At 37.0% G+C, this 23997-nt stretch overlaps 1 protein-coding gene across 1 annotated transcript in view; it reads right to left on the bottom strand.

The window, feature by feature from the left end:
• Positions 1 to 23997, bottom strand: part of FAM135B (family with sequence similarity 135 member B) — a gene marked incomplete at both ends in the record, with an annotated part of 120339 nt that overhangs the window by 20843 nt on the left and 75499 nt on the right. Inside the window, 2 exons of the mRNA XM_079533365.1 lie at positions 2985 to 3138; positions 22889 to 23015. Coding sequence (XP_079389491.1) covers positions 2985 to 3138; positions 22889 to 23015 — 281 coding nt within the window. The remainder of the gene's footprint in view (positions 1 to 2984; positions 3139 to 22888; positions 23016 to 23997) is intronic.

Below are 23997 nucleotides of genomic sequence, written 5' to 3'. Positions count from 1 at the left end.
TAGAGAAAAAACAACAACAACAAAAAAAAACAGAGAAAGAAACAGGTCAGATTTAGAAATAGTGGATATGAAACATTAATGCTGTACTTTTTGTTCATACAATAAATAAGACAATAAATAAGACATTCTTTGTCAGTGGACAAGTTTCAAGTTGGACAAGTTCATGCACAATACACCTTGTACTTGCAGGGGTTCAGGTACAAATTCTGCTTCTGAGACCTAGAAAACTAAGCCTGTATATATTTTGGAAGGTTGTTGCCAGGACACAGGATAGAATGTGGCTTTTATTCTCTCTCTCTTAATAGAAATTTGCTTACTAGCTTTTGAAATTTGTCAGTATATACAAACATCTGAAGGGAGACTGCAAAGAGCCAAAAACTTTTCAGTGATGCCCAGTGGCAGCAGGCACAAAACAGAATCCAGGATATTCCCCCAGTCACAAGGAAGAACTTCTGTACTGTGCACGTGCACAGCCCTGGCACAGTTTGCCCAGAGGCTGTGGAATCTCCTCCTTGGAGAATGTCAAAAGCCACCTGGACATGGTCCTGGGCACCCTGCTCTGAGTGTCCCTGCTTGAGCAGGGGTTGGACAGATGGACCTAGAGGTTACTTCCAACATAACCATTCAGTCATTCTGTGATTTATGGTCAACTGGTCAACTAAATGCAATTTAGTTGTTGTCTCACCACTGGAACATCTGATCAAATGATGTACAATAAATAGTTCTCCATATCATGTTACACAAGGCCATGTAACATAAGTCCTGCACATCTGAATGGTAATAGGTATCTCTGTATTGCCCTGTGCAGTGTGAAGAACTTTGCCTAGCACATGCAGCATTGCTTTGATGTAGTCCTGAGAGAATCCAACATAGGGATACTCCACATTAAATGCATAACAAACTATGAAGAAGGGGAGGATTTATATCAACTCTCCAACTCTTGCAGCTAGATTTTGTGACGTTGAACTTTCTAATAGCATACATAAAAAAAAAAAAAAAAAAAAAAAAACAACAAAAAAAAAAACTAATTCCCTTCCCAATCCCAAGTGATTTTTCTCAAATAGTACTACAGACTGAGATCTTTCTTTAGCTGGCAAAATGTGAGAAACAATAATTTCTACTTTTAATGTCTTAACTAGACTATTAAATTTTAATATTCTATTCAGAGGGATAGGAAAAAGAAAAAAAAAAGAATTAAGAAAGTCCACAGAGCAGATTTATAGTCTTGTATTTATCTTAACTACCTTTAGAAACCTATGATGAGATTAATCTCACCAAATATAGATGTCTAAAACTGAATGAGTCATTTACATTCTAGTGGTCAGTGGAGAAAAATGAGCAAGTAGAAGGTGCAGTTCATGTCATCCTAAGGTAGAAAGCACTATTTGTCTATAATATATTTTATAGTCTTAAATGAGTCTGTTTCTCCCTAGTGACTGTAAGAACAGTCTGGGCAACTGTCTCACACAAAAACAAGCTTGACATTCATCATACTGGGTAAATCTTATACTCCATGATTTTTCTAGGCTTTGCTACTGGCCTCAGAAGTCTGTCTTTAAAATCAAATCTTCAGTAGATGTTCAGGCTGTGAATAAAATGATGCAAATAAGTGCTCTGCTCAAGCAGCTAGAAAGGGTATTTGCGTTTAGCAAATCTGCATGTATTACAACAAGTACACTTGCAAATTAAGCGCTTGCTTCAGCACCAGAAGTCATTTGAAAACCAAGTCAGTTGTATTCAAAAAGCCAATATGTGCTTATCTGCATATCTGTCTGTTCTTCAGTTGTGGTCAACAAAACATAACTCTGCCAGTTCCTCTTCTTTTCAGGTAAAACATAAATAATCTAAAAATGTGCCTGATAACCAAGATGCCTGAAGTACAGGTTTTGCTGCATCTTGGATTTTTTTTGTTTGACAGCTCGTAAGTTGCAAATAAAAATGCTGTAACTTTATTTTTTTCCTGTAGCTGAATGGAATAACACAGTATGTGTTCTCCCCACTCCACGAGTTGCAGGCAGGCTATTTTGAATTGAAATATATATCAGGAAATAAGACACGAAGTGGAAAATAGAAGCTATCAAGCCCATAAGTCTGTACAGCATAATGTGTTATATTTGAAAGTGCTTGTAGTATCTACACAGTGAAAAAAAAAAATTCCTTTCCTTTTAAAATCTGTTAACTAATGCATTCAATACTCTTAATATAATAAACCCTGCAATATAGCAATCTGACAGCTGTGTACACAGACATACAAAGTCACAAAAACAGATGAGACACATTCCTTGAATTCAAAGAAACAATAGGGATAGCAGGAATTAGTCAGAGATGCTCCCTATTTTCATAGGAGCTCACACTATCACTACAGACATGACCAAACGCAAATTACAGAACTCTATCCCACCAATCCAACCAGTGCTTCCACGTTGGACCCAAACAGCCTGATCAGCCAAAAATGGTTTTGCCTATAATCTAGAAAATCTATTAAATGAATTAGAAAGAAGAGCAGGATCATTTTAAAGAGCAAGACGTAATTATGCTATTGGCAGAAAATCAATGTATTGCAAAGTATGAGAGAGGGAATGTGTTTCAAAACGTTCATATCAACTATTCCCAATTTGTGTTTTCAGTTTAAAATATGCTTGAGTAAAATTTCTAGTCTTCCCCAGACCACATGATGATTCAGAACTGGAAGTTAGAGCAAGTGAGTCAAAATATCATTCAGAAGCATGTATTTTGAGAAAAACATCAGAAAATTTTTACGTCTCTACTCATCAGGTCACCCCCATTCAGATGGGGATGAAAGGATATTCACATACAGACAAAGTGGTAGTCTGGCAGTACTGTGCCAAAATAAACACTAATCAGAAAATAGATGGGAAAATTCTCTAAAATCCACAAACGTGTCGAGAATTTTTCTACTGAAACTTGTATTGAAAACACAGCAGTGGATTATGTTCAGTGATCTAAAATATCTGTTCTCTTACCCAACTTCAGCTGTGGTAAATCAGAAACCTCCTTCATTATGAGGGTGTAGTATACGTGAAGTCCTCTTTGAGCATTCAAGAGCAGAAGACAGAGGTCCTTATGCCATTTATATGCATGTTGCATGCAATTTCCAGATGGGACATAAAAACTTCCCTGTATAACAGAAGTACCAGAAAAATACTGAGATTAAAATTCTTGCTCTATATTTGTCCTAGAGGTTTCCATAAAAATCTTTTTTTCAACAGCTTTTCAGTTCTAATTAAGCATTTGGACTCAGACCTACCTCCTAATCAGCTAACTATCTAGGCATATGTTTACTAGAGTGTCTCATTTTTTGTGCATGCTCTTCCCAAACCATATCAAAATGAGTAGTTCCCAGAAATGTACTAAAAGAACATGGTCCCATGTACTAAAATGTTCAATCCAAATGCTCCAACATATCAGTCTGGCTTTGCTTTTCACCCACATCCCATTGTGGAACAAACATTCCTACGGAGCAGATAGTGTAAACAATGGCACATCCTTTGCTACAGGATAATTATAGAATGTCCTGGGTTGAAAAGGATCTCAAAGATCATCTAGTTTCAACTCCCCACTACATGCAGGGTTGCCAACCACCAGACAGGTTGTCCAGAGCTACATCCAGCCTGGCCTTGAATGCCTCCAGGGATGGGGCATCCACAAATTCTCTGGGCAACCTGTTCCAATGTGTCACCACCTTCTGAGTGATAATGGATAAGAAGGACTAAAAGGAAGACTACATTTAAATTTCTTTTTCCTTATATTGTCTTAAGCCCTTCTGTGAAGTTTGGAGCTTGATGTCATTGTGGCATAGAATCATAGAATCATAGAATTGTTTGAGTTGGAAGCAATATTAAATGTTATCCATGTTGTCCAACAACCATGCTTTGTTATGAATATTAGTAAAAAAAATGCTGATGTTAAAACTATTCAGTCTACTAATGAGAGTCATTCTGTCCTCCAGGATAAACACCAGGATTATGATCTCTCTTGTGGGAAGAGATGTCAATGGATAGACTGCAGTACAGTTATAAAAAAATTTTCCCGAAAACTTCTTTACTCTTTGAACATAAGCTGAGTTGGCATAAAGTCACTATATATCAAAGTTTTCAGTTCTGTCAAAAACACTTGGAGAAATAATGTAAATTTGAAATTTGCAAGGCTCAGATGTAAGCTAAAACTGGTTCTTAAACTGTGCTTTTGTGAGCAGGATTTCATTGAGAGTTGTAAGAAATATTACGACAATTGTCAGTAACAGCTCATATTTCTTAGATCTCTGTAAGCGATGCATTTTACAGCTTCTAGCCAGATCATGGACCTGTCATCCTCTTTCAATTGCTCCTAATAGTGTAGCAGAAAGATCTGTTACAGTTTGCAATCAGTGATAATAGCTGGTTCTTGTTCCATCACAAGGGAGTAATTTATATGCTTTGCACAAGAAGCAAGGATTATGAAGACAAAGAAAGAAAGCCATCAAGGTACTCTATCCTTGAACTTTATGAAACGTTAGGTAAATTGAGTATATATCTAGATCTGCAGCAGATGAGTTGCACATAGGCATAAGTCAGGATGCTCTCACTAGTGTATGGCTATGGAGAAGCAAGAACAATTTGCAACTTACTCCACAGCTGATCTCTAATGGAGTAGGAATATAGGAATATAATTCCTAGCCCTGATTAGGTACTGTCTGCCTTTTTGGACATCGAGTAATTAGTAGTTACTAAGCCAATGGCCTCAACAGCCATTTCCCAGAAGAACAGTGAAGATTCACCAACCACTGTACCTCCCACACTGTTCTATCTGTAAGTCCCAAGGTAAACTTGCATTTCCTGGATCTTAACTTGAGCTGGGATGCATATCTCAACTTTCTTGTGCAAATCATCAAGATATTAAATAGCATTCTGTGGTAGACACAATGGGGACTTCTCAGCTTGACCCACAAAGAGCTGGTGATGACTATCTATGTCATCACCAACAACTATGGTTGTTCCTGGAAGGTATCAAAACACTCAACCTAATTATGTATCTAAATTTTATTCTTGCAATGGAAAATAGAAAAAAAAAAAAAAAAAAAAAAAAAAAAAAAAAAAAAAGAGCATAATCAAATGCTGCTGGGAATAATAGAAAATCTGATGTGGATTGATACACAGTGTCACAAAAATGTCCTGCTCCATAACCTATTGCTGATTTTTTAAGCAAAAATTGCTCTGGCATTTAAGGGCTGTACTGACGAGCAGAAGGAAAGATGTCAGGTAAATTCATAGTTTGTATCAGTGCTGTAACACAGCATTGTTGAACTAGTCTAAATTTGAATAGGTCTATTTGGAACCTTTCTTGGAATAATTGTTGCTTAAAACTGAAAGTAAAAAATAATAGGAAAATGCAACTCCATGTGAGCTCCAAAATGTGTGATTTAAAGATGTTGAAAATCCTCATCAGTTTAATCTTCCTTAAATGCATTAGTGTTTGTCTAATATTCATATAGTGCTGAATAAAGAAAATTTCTTAGAAATTCAATAGTTTAGGTTATAGAGTGCAGGAGTTCAAGAGAATATATTTTGCAAAGAGTTACATAGTGCTAAAACACAAAATGGGAAATAATTTTTATTCAAAATAGTTTACATTATGTGTTACCTGCTTAACTTGGTTACTGTGGTAGAAATAGAAGGAAGGAATGCCGTCCAAAGGGACTTGGACAAGCTTGAAATGTGGGCCCACAAGAACCTAATCATATTCAACAAGGTCAAGTGCAAAGTGTAGTACTTGGGTTGGAACAATTCCAGGTATGTATGCAGTATGGGAGAAGAATTCCTTGAGAGCAGCTCTGGAGAGAAGGACTTGGGGATTCTGATGGATGAAAAGCTGGACATGAGCCAGCAGTGTGTGCTTGCAGCCCAGAAGACCAACAGTATCCTGGGTGCATCAACAGGGGGGTGACAGCAGGCAAGAGATTCTTCCCCTCTACTCTGTCCTTGTGAAGCCTCATCTGGAGTGTTGTGCCCAGGCTTGGGCCCCCAGCAAAAAAAGGAAGTGGAGTTGTTGGAGTGGGTTCAGAGGAGGGTCGCAAAGATGCTCAGAGTGCTAAAGCCCTTCTCCTATGAAGAAAGGCTAAGGGATTTAGTCTTGTTCATCCTCAATAAGAGAAGGCTGTGGGAAAGACTTACTGCAGCCTTCCAGTAGTTAAAGGGAGGCTAAAAACAGGAGGAGACCAACTTTACATGGACAGTTAGTGTTGGGACAAGGAAGGATGGTTTTAAGTACAAGAAGGGAGATTTAGATTAGATATGAGGAAGAAATGTTTTACTCTGAGTGGTGAGACACTGGCACAGGTTGCCCAGAGTAGCTGTGGATGCCCCCTGCCTGGAGATGTTCAAGGCCAGGTTGGATGGGGCCCTGTGCAGCCTGATCTGATGGATGGCAATCCTGTCCATGGCAGGGGTGAGGAACTAGATCATCTTTAAGGACCCTTCCAACCTAAGCCATTCTATGATTCTATTACCCTAATTTGAAATATTTGTCAAGGCAGGAAGTGAGAGTGATGGAAAAAAAGACATCAAGTTCCAAATCCCTGGTCCTTCAGTGACAGTAAGGAATTACTGCTTTCAGAAGACTGCTTCTTTGGAAAGTGGTTGCACACACAGAGGCAAAGCAGGACATAAGAGAGATTATTAAACCCACCTCAGGGACAGTTTAGGTAATGTGAGCTAAGGTCTGTGCATCCTTGTCTACTGGGGATCCAAGCACAGTAGGCATCTCTCAGACAAGACCATTATAAACTACTGTAGCTTAATCAATCTATCCGTCACTGTTCACTAATCTGAGAAATGTCAAGAAATGCCCTCCTTTGGGATGGTATGAAGACTGCATACCTTCCACATTCTTACTTTTAATTGCTTTTTCTACTACACTGTATAAGTGGTTGCTGTTTGCTAGGTTATCGCCTAGCTTCACGATACAATACTGAAAAATCAAGCTTAGTAGCAATCATGGGACACAGTATTCTAATGAAAAAGTACTGAAAAGCTAGAATCCAGGAAAAACACTGTCCATGACCCATTAAACAACTACCAAGTGCTCAGAAATCTGTGCTCCTTTGAATCAGGACAGATACCTTTTATTCCAAAGGATTTACTTCTGGTTAAGACACAATCCATGTTAAAACAAGTTTACATAGTGAAGCTGATAGTCCAAGCTTGCCCAAAGTATACTGACTGTCTGGGCTTGTAAAATCCACTGTGAAATTACGTTAGCTTCCTTGAACATTTTGAGTAAATTCCTTTGGTCTACGTTAATTTAATCTCACTGGTTTGTAAGTAAGAACAGAATTTTCTGTTAGTTCAAAATGTATCTGTACTGCTTTCCTTTTCCATGAACCTCTCTGCAATAGCAGAATATTTCTGGCTTTTGTTCTTATCTACTTCTGAAAAGCTTGTGAGCAAATGAATGTCTTAGAAATCTTCACTTCAAGGCTTACCACCTAAATGTACTCCAATAGCAGTGATGGAGGATGATACAGAAGCTACTAGTATTGACACCAGAGAAAAGTACAACTTCTATTGTGCCAATAGCATCAGAGACAAAATATACCATGAAAGCCATAAGATGATAGAAAAACAGACAGAAAAGAGCAGTCATGAAAACAATGCAAAGAACTGCAAATATTGCCGATAATTTCAGAATGCAATGATTGCTTTTAGAGTTAGTTTTTCTATGGCATTTGAAAAATATCGGTGGTATTGATCCCAAATGAAAGTAAGAATAAAGTTATCCCATTAGCTGCCAACATGTATCTGACAAAACCTCACTTGAGAACTGTGTGCAGTTTTGGGTGCCATGATGTAAGAAGGACATAAAACTAAGAGAGAGTCAGTCAAAGGGAGAACTTGAAGAAGCTACGGAGAAGAGTCTAAAGGGCAAAGTGTGTGATGAGCAGCTGAGATCACTTGGTTTGTTCAGTCTTCAGTTGAATTTGGCCATGCTCTGGAAAACCAGATCCTGACATTATTTTGTCCACCTGTCCTCTAACATTTCTTCTAGTGTTTACTCAGCCAAAGAAAATAGCCTAAAAATTCAACAACTTCAATATAAACAAAACATTCCTGACAATATCCCTGCTAAATAGACTTGAATAAATCCTTTAAAATGAATGTGTCCTGTGTAATGTTCTTTTTAGTGAATAGATTTCTCCTATAATTACAGTGTATTACTTTACAAATGTACTTTACAACAAGAGAAAGGAAAATTACTTGAGAAAAACAAACACAATTTAAATAAGGTTCAAGCCAATTCATTATTGTAATGCAAAGAACAATTTGTGAGTAACCACTTGCAGTGTACCAAATCCATCTAATATCAAAAGGCACCAATTGGATTTTATGCTCTGTTATACACAGTTACTGATATTTGTTTTGTATTAAAGTAATTTCACAAGCTATGTAAACTGTGCAAAACATTCAACAATAGCACTAACAATTGGTAAATTAGACTCTTTACATTTAATCTAATTCAAAACAGCATTTCGTAATTCGGATTCAAATTCAAATGAATTTGTTAAGAATTCGAAGATACTAAGAAACTACTGCAGACTAAATAGATGAGTTTGGCATTTCCAGTAGTTTTTCATTAGCAGACAGTACCATCTTCTAGTGAAGATCTAGATATCTGCTTGGAACAGAGTAACAAAGGTCAGCATCTCAAGATGAATGCAGTCTCTGAGAGCATGATGTCTGAAGTATAGGGGCAGAAGCACACTCTTTCACATGTACAGGAAAACACATGACAAAGAGAGATATTGATACTTTATAATAAATTTTAAAAAATTAAACAACAACCAAAAAAAATTCGTTCTGACCTTTCCTCCTCTCTCTCTCTCCCATCAATGAATACTTGCTGGAAAACCAACAAGTTAGATGGGACCTTTGGTAACCTGATGTTGTTGGTGGCTACTCTCCCCACAGCAGACAATGTGGGGATAATCTTTATAATCTTTGATGTCACTTCCAAACCAAGCTATTCCATGATTCTATGATGTTTCATTACTCAAAACTCTTAAAATAAAAGTAAAATCACTCTACTGTATTTACTTTTGACTTACATGACACTAGCAACACTAATCCAAAAGTGTCAATAATGGGAAATAGCTGACAATACATTATTAACAATATAGGAAAGCAGTAATGCTTTGCCTCTCATTAAATCTTTTATGAAAGAAAATGCTAGTTGGTATTTCATGATAGAAGACACAATTTGGCATTTATTTTAATAATTAATAGGGTTATTTTGCCAAAACAATTGGGATGACAGTACAGTGGAAAAATTGTTCAAGACCAAAGTCAAATTTAATGATAATTAACACTTTGTACAGAAATTAGCATGAAGATAATATTTGACTTGAAACCCTTGAAAAATCAAAAACATCAGTCTTGAAAATGAAGCATTATCTGAACAGGCGGAAGAGAATTATCCTGGTAGGTTCTAATTGTTTTGTCTCAGATAAAAGATACTGTTAAAAAACACAAGTTGTATTTTCTACATTAAGAATGGCTGAAATGGCTGAGAAAATAAATGGCTGAGAAAGACAAATTGGCCAATAAAGTGTTTGATGATAGGACAATTTCCATCTAAAAATATCGGTCTAGAAAATGTGTCAAAGGCCTCATGGATTCCCATTAAAGCTTTTTCTAAGAGAAAATTTGGTAAAACCTTGACAGGATTTCACATCTCATTTGGACACCCTCACAACAAAACATTTTGATTTTTTCAATTCAAATAAAGTCTCAGATTTTTTTTTTCTTTCATCAGGGTTCATACTCAAACAGCATAATATTATACATTTAAAAAGTCCAAAGCAAAATAAAGTTTTCTTCCATTTTCAGGTATCTTGATTTGGTTTGGGTCGTGATTTTCTGGTTTTTTTTTTTTTTTTTTTTCAAATTTTACTTTTAGAGGACATTTCACAGTTTTTTGAATTGTGTTTCAATAGAAACTAAGCAAAAATCTGAAGTCTCCTCAGCCTGTCTCCAATTTATTTCACATATCACCTTGAAAAGTGAACCTCTCCAAGACCTCAAAGGTCAAGTTACATCTTAACATATCAGTAGCAGTGTCTACTACCACAGTGGCTCTTCATGGGAAAGCAAACTAAAATGGCTTAGAAGTCTTAACAAAATTCTGCTGATGATGGATAAGGAAGAAAATCATTTCCTTCTCCTGAGCTCTAAGGTTATACATCACTATAGGGAAAAATAAAATAAAAATATTTCTTTAGCAGTAAATTAAACACTGGAGAAGATGTCTCACGAAAGCTAGAGCAGGTGTCTGACAGGAGGCACACTTCTTCCAGGATGAGCACTGAATCATCTGGGACAAAAAAAGTCACGCTTTCCTTTCCCTCTATTTGACATGTGTATGAAAATGACACATATCAATCCATATCTTTATCTTGTAGTTCATAGTCTTGTTTAGAGGATAGTCACAAAGTACTGTGAGATGTCTGTTGGTCAAGAGGTGCAGCAATACTGACAAATTATTTTATGGGGAAAAAAAAAAAAAGCAGTGGTTGATTTTTCAAACTCTCTGAACATAAGAGATTATCCAGAAAAAATAAAATAAAAAAAATCTCAGATAGACAGACATGTATATGAATATATAAAAAGCTGACTTTCACATGTAATTACAAAATATATATTTTTAAATTTACACAAACACACAACACATTATGTAAATTCAGATCTCCTAAACAAAATAACTCAGTGGAGACATCAAAAAAAAAGACTTCAGTGCAATGGCCTTTCTGATTAAATAGAACCCATGCTGCTTATCTGCAGATAAGGAAAGAAATGCACTCTTGTTGCTGTGATCAAACAAGGACCCCTGAGCTGTAGATCTGCCTTGTTATAACATGTCACTGCAGGTAGCAGGCATAAAACCAGTCAGGTTCCAAAATGAAACTTGTTAGTAATTTTTTTTTGTCTCTCCCACACATTATGTACAAACTCACACATACTGTTCAGTAGTGTAATGAGACTGCACAACTAAAAATTGCATTAAAGACAACAGAAAGTACAAAAAATGTGTTGATTCAACTTTGACAAATAGCAAGGAGTACAAATGGTTCAGGCATCATGAGTTGCATTCTTCACCTAGATATAACTGTTGGCTCCAAGGAGGGTGTATTTGTCTGGGCCTACTGTGTCCCTGGGAATCCTTGTAGAGAAAAAACTGTAACTGAAGGGAAGTGAAGATATGTGTATGGAAATGGATGTCCCATCTTGTGTCACCCTCCCAGTCCCCCCTGCAGGAAGGTATGGCAAATCTGTATGACAGTCAACTGACAACACTTTCTCAGAACATCTCTCTGCTGGGGACATATAGCTCAGCTCTGCAGAGGTTCATAGGAACCAGACTGACTAAGTGAATCTCACTGCAGCTGTTACACAGAGAAAAAGAAAAGAAGGAGAGAAGACAGAGAAGGTAAGGGAAGGAATGTAAAGGGAAGGGAATTGTGTCTAAAGAGTAAAATCTTATCAAAAGAAATCTGCTACAAGGAATATACCTCCTGGGCAAATCCTAAAGGATTTGAGCTGGCATCATTCTGCTTTAGCTTGGTGCCATTTCCTCAAATTTTGCTTGAACACAGGGTTGAATGAGCCTTGATGCCTGAGAAGGACATGGGTAGAAGTGGACTGATTTCTTGGCCTTCTATCCATACCTACATGATCTTCTCTTGTGACTTTCCCCTAAAAATTAGTTAAAAGCAGTTCCCTTGCACATGACATTTCTCTCATAGTGTTTGGCACTATATGCTATTAAACTTATAGAACTTGTATCATGCTTCATGTGTCACAGAAATAGTTTCAGTATTGCTTTTTGATGCACAAAGTTAGAGCAAACATTCACTCTGAAATGCTCTTTATGTAATAAAAGCAATAGTGAGGACCACAGATTCCTATTTAAAAATGCCAGGCTGTATTAAATATTGCCAGTCACTGATAAAGAGAGTTACTTCAGACCCGAATCTCTGTTCATGAGATTTGTGGGAATAATTGATTTTTCAGTTTGAGGCTTAATCTGGGAAAAAATAACATGTTAAATCAACTCAGAAAGAAATCATTTCTTTGTTCATAGGGAAATGAAATGAACTTTTCTTTCTTTCCAATGGCACTTTTAATAATGATTTATCACATTATTGTGACATAACAAGTCAAGACTTGTCAGCTAAGTACCATAATCCACCTCATACACCCTCTTAACGAACTAAAGATATTAATTAAAACATACCTTAAATTGAGTGTCATGCTGTTAAAGCATTTTATGATTTCTACCTTTAAGGTTCTGTATCATCCTTAACAGCATTAACCCACCGTTAAGCATAAGATCAACTCATTGGTCTCATTAAAGAAGTCCACCTGTGGCAATCAATTTGATTTTTTCCCCCTACTCCCACCTACTTGGCCTGTGAAATAATTTTACAATGGCTATTACTTGAAAATTGCTTCTCACTGGCTCCTTTTTGTGTCCAATCCCAAATCAAACTCAGTCTCAAAGGAGAGAAGGCGGATGGAGCCACCCACACCCATGCAGATCTATTTACTTGACAGCCTTGTCCAGAATTCAATTTGGAGATCTCCATAATCAAAGAAGTTTCTGAATGCAAGCTAATTAGCTTCTTCACAAATTGAGACAAAAATCATAGCACTACCGACCTCTTCTTAAATTTGGAAACTTTTAACACTAAAAGTGATGTCAAAACATGGCTAAGGAGGAAATACCTACTTGTCATTTTTCAGTGACGAATTACTTCAACCTTTATGGGTTCATTTTTTTTAAGCATTGTAACATTTTGTGACTAAGGCCAACTTTTTGTTTTATTGTTTCTTTCAAGTCTGCTATACAATCACAGTTACCAAATAAGTTCCTGTGAGTCATAAGCAGGTGGGAAGCAGTCAAGACTCTATTGATAGCATTATTATTTTTTATTATTATTTGCAAATGGTCTTGCATACCCACTTTTATCTGTTTGGTTCACAACCAGCTTCCCTCAAAGATGCGTGGAAAATCTACTGTTTTGCATATGCTTTGTCAAGCTGGAACAGAACTGAAGTTCAGCAAGTCTATGTGTTGGAAGCAATAGTCAAGTATTAAATAAAGACAGAGTTGTAAGCTAAGGAAAAAACCCCACACACCTAAGCCTGATAGTTTCTGAAATTGCATGCCTTTGGGCAATGTCTCAAAATGCCCAAATACTGGTTCATGCAGCACCCTTCACATGCCTATGCTTTCCAAAGAATGCCTGTAGGAACTGACAGCACTGTCATTTCTCTCAATAGCAGAAAATTCTAAGCTCATATAAGCACCTTCCAGCAATATGTTATCCTGAATTTCTTAAGGTCTATAAAATTGGAGGAAAAAAAGAATCCTTTTATTAGTTATTTTTTCAGCTTAAATGAATTTTGTCCATCCTTATATAGTGAAAACAATGAACAGAAGCTCTTTTGCAAAATACTACTCCAAAGTTTGCTGTAAATCTGTTTCCATTTCTTTCTCAGCTATATTGCTGAAGATAATTATGTGGCTCAGAGAGTTCCATCACTCACATAATTCAAGTTTTCTAAGCGACCAAATGAGATCTATTGGATTTTTCTCACAGCAATGTTTCAGAACCTGCTCTTTCTGGAGTAACACTTTATTTCAACCAATCACACAACGAAAGAATCAGTAGTGGCCCTGGTTACTAACCCTTTCTTTCTTGCAAACAGTCTACTCAAGAAATGCTTTTCTCTAGACTATGTGCTGTACGGCTATGTTTTCTTTGACACTCGAGGGATGTGGTTTCTAAGGGAAGAAACAACTCAATGCTTAATGCTGTCATTATGCTGCATTCTTGAAGTCTTCACTTCTGACATATTCAGGCAGTGAATCATTTATATTTATATTTATATTTATATATTTATATATTTATATTTATATTGTTCCCCTATATTCAGCACTCGTCAGGCCGCACCTCGAGTACTGTGTCCAGTTTTGGGCCCCTCACTGCAAGAAAGATATTGAGGCCCTGGAGCGTGTTCAAAGAAGGGCAACGAAGCTGGTGAGGGGTCTGGAGCACAGGCCATATGAGGAGAGGCTGAAGGAGCTGGGAATGTTCAGCCTGGAGAAGAGGAGGCTCAGGGGAGACCTTATTGCTCTCTATAACTTCCTGAAGGGAGGTTGTAGTGAGCTGGGGGTCGGCCTCTTCTCTCGTGTCATTAGTGATAGGACCAGGGGGAATGGTTTCAAGCTACGCCAGGGGAAATTCAGGCTGGACATGAGGAAGTATTACTTTTCAGAAAGGGTGGTCAGGCACTGGAATGGACTGCCCAGGGAGGTGGTGGAATCACCGACCCTGGGGGTGTTCAAGGAAAGACTGGATGTTGCGTTGAGGGACATGGTTTAGTAGGAGCTATTGGGAATAGGTGAACGGTTGGACTGGGTGATCTTCTAGGTCTTTTCCAACCTTAGTGATTCTATGATTCTATGATTCTATGATTCTATATCTCTTTTGCATGCATATACACATACATCAAATTGCAAATACAATTATAAAACAATATACAGCCCTTTACATAACTTCAGAAATCCACAATTTCTATGTTATCACTGAAACAGAAGTAATGGCTAATCAGAAACCTTCCTGGGTATGTTACTTGCAGACAATTACATCAATTTGCTATAATTTACTGTGACAAAACAGGGAATTTTTGAATAACTGGAGCTGTATAAATTTGCATAAGTATTGTATTTTCACAGGTTTATTTTCCTAGGCCAGTAGATACCTCCTATATTATGCATAGTACATATACCAGCCCTGAAGTCATTTGCCCTCAAAGGCAATCAAATTTCATGAGCCACGAGTCGCTTACTGCTTATTCTGTAGGCCATCATTTTATGTTTTAAATGAAATATTTCCAGTCAATTTAGTAGAAGAAAAATTGGGAGCTGGCTGACAGATCTAGAGAGTCAAACCATATTTGTTTACAAGAAAGGCACAATATGTAGAGCAGGAACAATACTCAACACTGCTTTGAAGGAACCCTCTGTCCCATTTAGGCCTTCACTCTTGCCTCAGGCAACTGTCTGGCAATGTCAAGAACATCTCACTCCAATGGGATGCATAGATTGCTCCAAAACGTAACACAATCTGTGAGATGGTCCTGATTTTTCATTTGGGACACCAGAGAACAGACCCATTATATCTCCACTTAACCTATGGCATTCTATTTCTCACTGAAAGAGTCTGGAAAGAGGTAATGGAAGTAGTGTAAGCTTATATGCATAGTAAACACATTGAGCTTACCCTAGCATGGATTTGTTATTCTTTTTTTTTTCTTTTTCTTTTTTTTTTAACATGTATCCTGTAATGATATATTGTGCTTTTACACCTTTCACATTCCCCTGTTGTCTGCATCCTGCTTATCCCACTTCACCCCAGTGTCCCAGATTCACCAAGTCCAAGTGACGAAACAACTTTTATTTTCAGCTTGTTTCAGGCCAATTCTTAGTCAGAAGTTGAAAAGTTTTTTGTTGCAAGTCTACTACAGGAAGTTAAGCATTCTTTGATTCTTTGCTTGATGCTAGTTCTGTTGCCTCTTGAAAACTCTCCTGCTGAATTACGGAATTAGCATTTACCAAATAGGTAAGTGGTATTGAGCCTGGCATACCCAGGTGTCATCATGGAGATCAGACACCTAAAATGCAATCACTGCAGTCACAGTGGAAATTATAACTAAGGTAGTAACAGATTTACTGGCTGAAGAATTTCCTTCAAGTTATCAAGAACATTAAGTAGGAAGAACATAAATGTCACACATTTCCAAATGTACCTACCAGCTGTATTCAACTCAACTAGCTTTTATCATCAGATCTTTTAGTGTAAATAAGTGATAAAGGCTTTCTCTAAAGCTACTTTGATTCAGATAGGCTTGGAAAAAGAAATTGAAGTCAACACTAAGCTAAGTGGGATGGGTTGTAAATAGAGCAGTTCTGATTTCAGGTCTTTTTCTCCAACATTTTTGCCCTTCTTTCCTTCAAGCATTACCTAATTCTACCCAGCAACTGTTTATTTTTTTGCTATCTTTAAAAAAACTCCAGTACGCTCAGTAAACATAGGGTTAAGTACAGCCAACTTCGATGGATTTCATTCTTTCATTAAAGCACTTGTAGAATTTTTCTTGCTTTGTCCATGAAGTTCTAAAGATGCTATTTGTATACTGACTATATGACTATATGACTAAATCTTTGTCAACTGCTATTACTGGAAAGACTTTTGAGAATCACTGACCCATCTCTTTTCACTCAGTCCATTTTCTTTCTGTTTGTCAGATTCTTGAAACTTGTCAGATACTCAGATAACTTGTAAGATAGTGGAGCAGAAGTTCCTGTACATAAGCTGATGCTGTGGGGACTGCATTTCTAATTCCTCTCAAGCACTGCACCAAAACTTATAATTCATATTTGCTGTGAAACTATCATTATGACTGGCATGCTGGCTTTGAACAGAGGTACAAGCTCTTGTTGTCACTCGAAGATTTGTTTCCACAAAATATAACAAAGTGGTTGGAAAAATAGAAAATCTCTCTTCTCATTGCCCAGTCCCTGAACTGCTGTCTGGAACTCTTGCCAACAGCAAAGAGTTTGCCTCCAGATGATGGATCTTGGCTGTGGTGCTGTTGGCATCTGTGCTACTGTTGGAAAAGCCATCAGTTCAGAAGTTATGAGACTTGATTCGGACTCCTTTCAACAACTCTCTCACCATCAGTCAGTGGGAATTATTGCAGTGTTCTTTAGGGCATATGAAGATAATTTTTCAACAAAGAACCACTGGGAAAAGCACTGAGAAGAAAGAAAAATTGAATCATAGAGTGCTCGACTAAAGGAAGGGAGCAACCAAGTCCACAACCCAAAGCGAAGAGTAGAAAGGACTTTTCTGCTGCTTCTGCACTCCATTTAAGGACAGAAAGAAAGAAATATCTGTCCCAATCCCTCTTCCTTAAACTGCCTCAAAAATCAGTGATGCAATCTCTAGAAAGGGAAAGTTTTAACTGAAAAAATATTAGTCAAGTAAATTGACTACAAGCCATGTCAGTGGATTTCAGCCCCAACATAAGAAATTATGGTGATGGAAGACAATTAATTGAATCAGGGTATAACTTTAATGATAGCTACAAAAGAGAAGTAAATTCTATGTGAGGAATATGACTTTTATTATTTTTCTCACAATCACCCTAAATTAGTCTTATAAGAAATTATTTCAGTTGCACAAGTCAAGGTGTGATTGACTTTCACAGACACATGTAGAGAAACAGTGATATTTGTAAACAGATTGTAGCATTGTGATTTTTTTTGCAATACATACATATGGTAGAAAAACAATAAAAAACAAGTATGAAAATTGGAACTTCTATGAAAACTCCACTGATTTTCAGAAAGGAACCAAATGTGAGCAATTCCTAAGGATTCTCTCCAGAAGACTCCATTGTCACTCTGCCTGAAGTTTTCCAGGAATCTTCAGATTATTTCATGACAGTGGAACCAATGCGAGAATACTGCTAAATTTTTCAACATCACATTTTATACCTAATGCCAATTTATTCCAAGTTTTGAACTCAAAATGCAGATCATTGCTTTGCTGTACTCTGCATGTCAGCCCAAAAACTAAGTAAAAAAAAAAAGAAATATGTCAGTGACTAAAGAAACCAGTTAGCATCACATTATTAGTTAGCATGTTTTCTGCTAGAGCTATGAAATCATTTACAGTTCTTTCTAAAGATCAGCCATTTATCTTCAGCCAACTAAAGATTAAAGACTTCATCAGTGATTATCACAAATGGTGTCCTGAGCACAATGATTAAAGATACTTGTCATTATATCTTACAAGGAACAGTATACCAGTTCTCTTGCTATTTTAGAAAAATTATGTACTGGACATCTGCTAGAGTCCCAGTCACAACTAATCCCCATTTGCATAAGCAAGACACTGAAAAAGTCCTAATCTTTTAAAACTACCCATTAAAAATGAATGCTAAAGCATGAGAGATCTCCTTTCCCTTCCATTTTCTTCCTTCTCTTTTTCCCTTTCTATTTCTTTCTCATATAATCATTTTATGATGCCCTGAGAAAAGGAGCAAGGGAAACAAGCTAAAAAGATGGTTGCTAAGGAGAAAAAATATAAAAATTGTAAAAGGAAAATCTACAATATAGTTCCTATGCATGGAAGGAATCGGAAAGTATAAGACATGTCTCTTCTTGAAAATAAACTGAGCTTTCAGGACACACTGCAATTCCCATGATGGGTCTTACGTGGGTTATTCTCTTGTTATAACCTGCCTTGATCTGAAAAAGTGACATGTAGAGATTTAATAGCACCACGTAGAAGAACATAAGAACAAATTGCAAATGACTTCTGTGTGACACAAAAGCGTGGGGTTTGGTGTTTTGTTTCTGGTGTTATACTGAAATAACCTCATTTTTTCATATATTGCTGGGAAGAAGAAAGTATTAGCAAATTGTCTTTGGGAAAGAACTCCGTAATTCTATATAAATGACACTCCTAGTTCTTGTATTAATCCAGACATAAACTTAAGTCTTCTGGGATAGCTAAATTAATGCTAGGTGGGAGAAGAACACTTCTCATCAGACTCTGATGCCTTATTAGTGGGAAATCATATGATTAATCAGTTTGATTACCTTCAAGTCAACTTATCTGCAGTGCAACTGCTAGCCAAATGAAAATAAGTTTACTGTGTATTACAACTTATTAATAACCTGCAATATGTCTTGATTATAACACAGCAGGCATGTGATGCACAATATTACAAAGTCATAAAAACATCTTGACAGCAGTGAATATGGAAGAGGTGTGGTGGAGAGTAAGGTAAAAAATTGCAGAAGTGTGAGTGCCAATTTAGTTTTCAGTTTTTAGTCCAGTAATTTTCAGTTCTGCAAGGAACATTTTATTTTTGTTCTTTGGTAGATGTAGGATCTGCAGACATTTTACCGTGTCTAGTTTTTATGGCTGCTCAGATCACATGAAAGTACGAGTCTGTGTGGTGTTCTGAGACATCCAAACAACATCCAAATATCCAAAGCAACACCCTACACCTGGGAAGAAACAATTTACCAATACCACTGGGAACTCAGATCCCTGAGAGAAACCAGCCACAGACAGTTCATGGGTCTGCTTTATGCCACATCTCTCAAGTCCTTATGAATATTGTTAATCCCCTCTGATATGTATATACCATCTGAGAGTAGTTCATAAGCTGAAGAGATCCTTAGGAAGTAATAGCACATTTTCTTATTTTGCAGATTATTCTCTACTAATTTTTTTGTCCAGAAAAGCATTTTCTTTCACATTTATCTAACTGCAAAAGGCACTAATCAACAAGAATTAGCCTTGGTGTCATAACTTTTCTTGAAAGGAAAAGCATGGCACAGAATTAAAACAAAATCACTTTGTCCTACACTCCATGGTTCAAGAAACTCCCTGTGTGCAGGTAGAGAGAAAACATTAGAGAGATACAGACAAAGGGATGGAGGAAGGGAAGATCCCTGTTTCCTTGCAGGACAAGAGTGGAAAGCTTAACAAACAAACAAACAAACAAACAAACAAATAAATAAATATCAAGGCTTAGAGATCTTCAATTACTACAACTTTTCCACTGAGCTGAGAGAGAATACTGTCAGTGGTGTCTGGAAGTCACTTGTGGAGAGCTAGGAAAATCACATAGGTACAGTCCAGAGCTGCTGGCATTTAATTAGCCTCCATGTGGATAAGTCAGAAGTGCAGAGTGTGGAGCCTTCACAGTGTATCACAAAGCAGTGATACCTCAGCAGTGTGAATGCAGATGATTAACATAGTAAATGGTGAGAGAAGCTGATGAGAGATATGAACCTTCTTTGGAAATGAAGCTAGTAATGCGTACTTCTAATAAAAAAAAGCAAATTGAGTAAAATTGAGTTTCATGAGGAACAAAAAGGTTGTATGACCTAGAGATGATATATCAAGATAAGAACCATGTACTTCATATACAGGAAATGCTTGGAGGCATGACATCAGATTTTTAGAACAATTCTAGCTTTCCTTAGAGCTCAGCACTAATGTAAATCCAGAAGTTCATGTTCTGTCTGAACTATATCTCTAGTCATCTATTGAGTATGATAACACTAATGAGGAGAAAACTGACTTTTGTGAGCAAGTCTGCTTCATGATAGTGGAGAATTTATGAAGCCTATGAAATTGGATACATTATTGTTAATAAGTGCTTCAGAGATACTGAAGTACCCACTTGCCGAGGTTTTAAACTACACTGCTCCCAGTCTTGAGGATGAAGGTGCAATAAGAATGATTCCTACCCATTACAAACTTCCACTCACGTGAAAGTATTCTTGAATATTAATTATGCCACAGATGGTGGAGGTGAAAGCTCTTTTTTGTCTGCTGACAAGAGATAGACCTCAAACACTGGAAAATTGCTATTGTTCACAGCATGTCAGAGAACCAGCAGATTCAGATCTCTACAATAAGCATCAGAAAGAAAACACTTGGCCAGCAGATGCCTCTTAAGGTCATAGAACCAGAGACTTCTCAGATCAAGGACAACATAGAAATGCACACAATCAGCACAACTGATTATGGAGATGAAAACAAAAACAAAACAAAACATGCAATCTGGTATATTCCAAAACAAACAGTTTTCCTGCATTATATACCATAAAAAGGAATTATCTGAAGTCTTCTTACCATTATAAAAGCAAGGATTTTTCCATGCCCTGCTGCTCAGTGAAGTGCTTGTTTGTCTTAAAAGACAAGATATGCTGATTGCTATAGCCTAGACTTTTAACTGTTGTATCAAATCATAGTTCCTTACAACTAAACCAAAAATGTCATGGTATATCTCGAGCTAAGGTATCTAAGAATTACTGACTTGGACATGAAACAGACAATGTCTAACCAAGAATATATAAAGAGAAATAGAAAAGTCTGTGGCTTTTGTCCAATAAGGATCTATTCCCATGACCACTGAAGGTGATTGCATAATTCCTGAATGCTGGATACATCTATAGTCCAGGTGAAGTTATCTTTTATAAATGCATCCAAACAGTCTTGAAGGGAATCTACACACTTTTAAAGGGATACGAATTCTATTCAGTATAAAGCATTGCAACACTGAGAGAAATATTACTCCTCATTCTTTGATTAGCTATGGCTTGATATGAGCTTCAAAATAAAACAGCAGCTAGTCATAAGGTCCTCACTTGGTGTCAGGCTTACCTCCTCAAAGTAGCTCTTTTCCTAGCTCTTAATTTGTACTTTTTACATTACACGAAGAGAAGTAATCTTCTTATTATCGTAAACCTTGTATAGCATATGCAGAATCCATAGTCATAGGCCATCACAGTCTATCAAGTTAAAATATTCAAATCAAGAACAGCTGTCATGACTTACATAGGTTTCTCAAGCTAAGCAAATGCACACCTGGACATGCAGAGGTGGAGTGTGCAACATTATATTTCTAGTTGATCAGTTTGATGCTCAGAAGACCTGCAGCATAGCAGAGAGCTAAAGCCTATTCATGACAGAGTACTTGTTAGGTTACCTTCTAGGACAAAGAAGATTGGTCAGTCAAAGTGGATAGAAAATAGGGTTTGCACTTGAGGCAAATGTTTGGTAAGGAAATATAGTTTCCTAATCAACAACAGAGATTTTTCTGCAGAAAACAAAATGAAAAATAGGAGTTGGTAGTTAACCTTTACATTTATCGTCTTAAAACAGAGATTTTTCCAGAGGATAATGTAAAGTAGGAAGCATTCTCCAAATAAGCCTCTCTCTTCCTATGTAGAGACATACTGGGATTAGTTTTTTTTATGATAAACAGTTATTTATATGTTGGGACTGTCTACTAGAGAAGCAGAAGTCAAATTGTTTGTCAGTAACATACAGTGACCCAATAGCTCCAACAGCAGCTTCAGGCCAAACATTCTCTCAGCTTGTGTTAATTCCCTGACAGTTCTCCTGCACCAACTGCCTGAGGATAGTATATTATTAATATTTAGGTAGAAGAGAATACTTTCAAGAGAAAGTTTGAGAGAAGTTCAAGGCAGCATTTTAATCGGAACACTTGAATCTAGGTTTCCTAACAAAGAGATGATTCCAGTGTTCTAGGTTGGAGCTCTAGATTTGACAAAATATTTTTGATAAAAACAAGCAAGCAAAACACTACAAAGCTATCACTTTCCTGCTAAACAAACAAACAAAGTCCAATTATTCATTATTTTGAACAGATGACTTTGTTCTAAAAGCTGCACAATAATCTCTGTTCATCATCTACAGTAAATAGCAAGATCAAAGGCATACACTAATTATGGAACCTGCCTCAAGTAAGGCCAGGTACATAACACCCTTTAAAAAAACACACACTGTACTCATTCCTCAGTATTTCAGACACAAGCCCTTCCAAGTTCCTTTTTGCCACCAGCTGTGGCCTACTGCTAATCACGTTATTAGTAACTACTCAAGGCCTCTGGTTGGTAAACACAAGATCTGAAAACAAGGATCTTTTACTGAATAATTAATTTCACCCTAAAGCAAACATCTGGTCAAGTGAATGCAACCCTGAAAGTTAATTGGTAATCAGGGGAATATCCATACTTCCTGAACTTTTCTGAGAGTGGTCTGAGCACCCAGTAGCTGTGAACGCAAATGCTGGGTAATTCTAGAGAAATGAAGGGTTCTTCAAAAGAAATCCCAATATTAGTGACATAAACCAGGGCGTATTCTTTCAATACAACATGAACATTTTGTGTGACCAAGTAGAAGTGAAGTATTATTGTCCACCCTTCTTACCTCTGATGAAGTGGGTTTGCAGTAGCCAGCTCCGAACACAAGATTTTCTAATGATATACTGGGTTGGTCTGGTCCTATATCCAAGTTGCCTTTACCAAGCCATGAACCTTTCCCTGGACGAGCAAAACTAAGTGAAGAAAAAATAAGAAAAATAATCAGAGCAGTTTTGTTAAAGAGACATTACCTCCCTTGTGAAGAAAATACTTGCAGTATTTATTTATTTGGCTATTTATTTCCAGTCGATGTTGTAGGTCCAGACACCGTGTTTCCCTTATTAAATGAACATTGTTCAATATGCACTAGCTAAAACTATGTGAATGAGGCTTTCTATCTTGGCATTCAGTTCAATGGGTTGGATGTTATTTTTCCTTCAGTCCTTCCTCTGCTTTCTTACATGCCTTTTTCCAGCCTAACATCTCAACAGGACAATCTTTTCATTTATCTACATAGATAATGTTCTCATAGAACTATTCATCAGCTTGCATCTTGATTCATGAAGCATTTTTCTGGTGTTAATCATATCACTCTTCTTGTTTGAATTGTGTATGTTTCCTGTCTTATAGGACGAATTTCTTAATAATGAAAAACCATGCTTGGAGTCTGTTCAGCACTGTAACCACCGGAGTCCTGATGAATAACTAGGGAACTTACTCTGGATTAATCTGACCAAATGTCTACATCTCCGCTAATGATGTAGGCTGGAGAGGAATGGGCATATCCAGGGTGTGAGTCATCTCTTTCTGAAGTAGTGCTATCAAAGAGTTCAGATGAACTTCATTCCCAAAGCACTTAGTTGTTATTGTGGACTATAAAGAGAGGTAAGGATGACTGCCTTACAAACAACTAAAATTAGGTGATATAAATGCTGTTAGTATGTGCTGTGCATAAACTACATCAAGATTTGGAGAGAAATGAGGCTACTTGTGGGGAACACATTGAGAAAAAAAAAAAGCTGAGTCTAAAAAACCAATGCAAGCTTCCACAGTTGATCTTAAAAAGCACACAGGTAAAGGTGGAATTGAAATAATTAATTGCTCAGAAGAAAAAAATTCCATCATATTTGCTGTTCATACTCAGTGCAGATGTAATGTCTCTGAACTTGTGCTACA

Source organism: Tetrao urogallus (assembly GCF_951394365.1).
Source record: "Tetrao urogallus genome assembly, chromosome: 3".
Classification (NCBI taxonomy): Eukaryota; Metazoa; Chordata; class Aves; order Galliformes; family Phasianidae; genus Tetrao; species Tetrao urogallus.
This window is presented reverse-complemented; position numbering and strand designations above follow the sequence as displayed.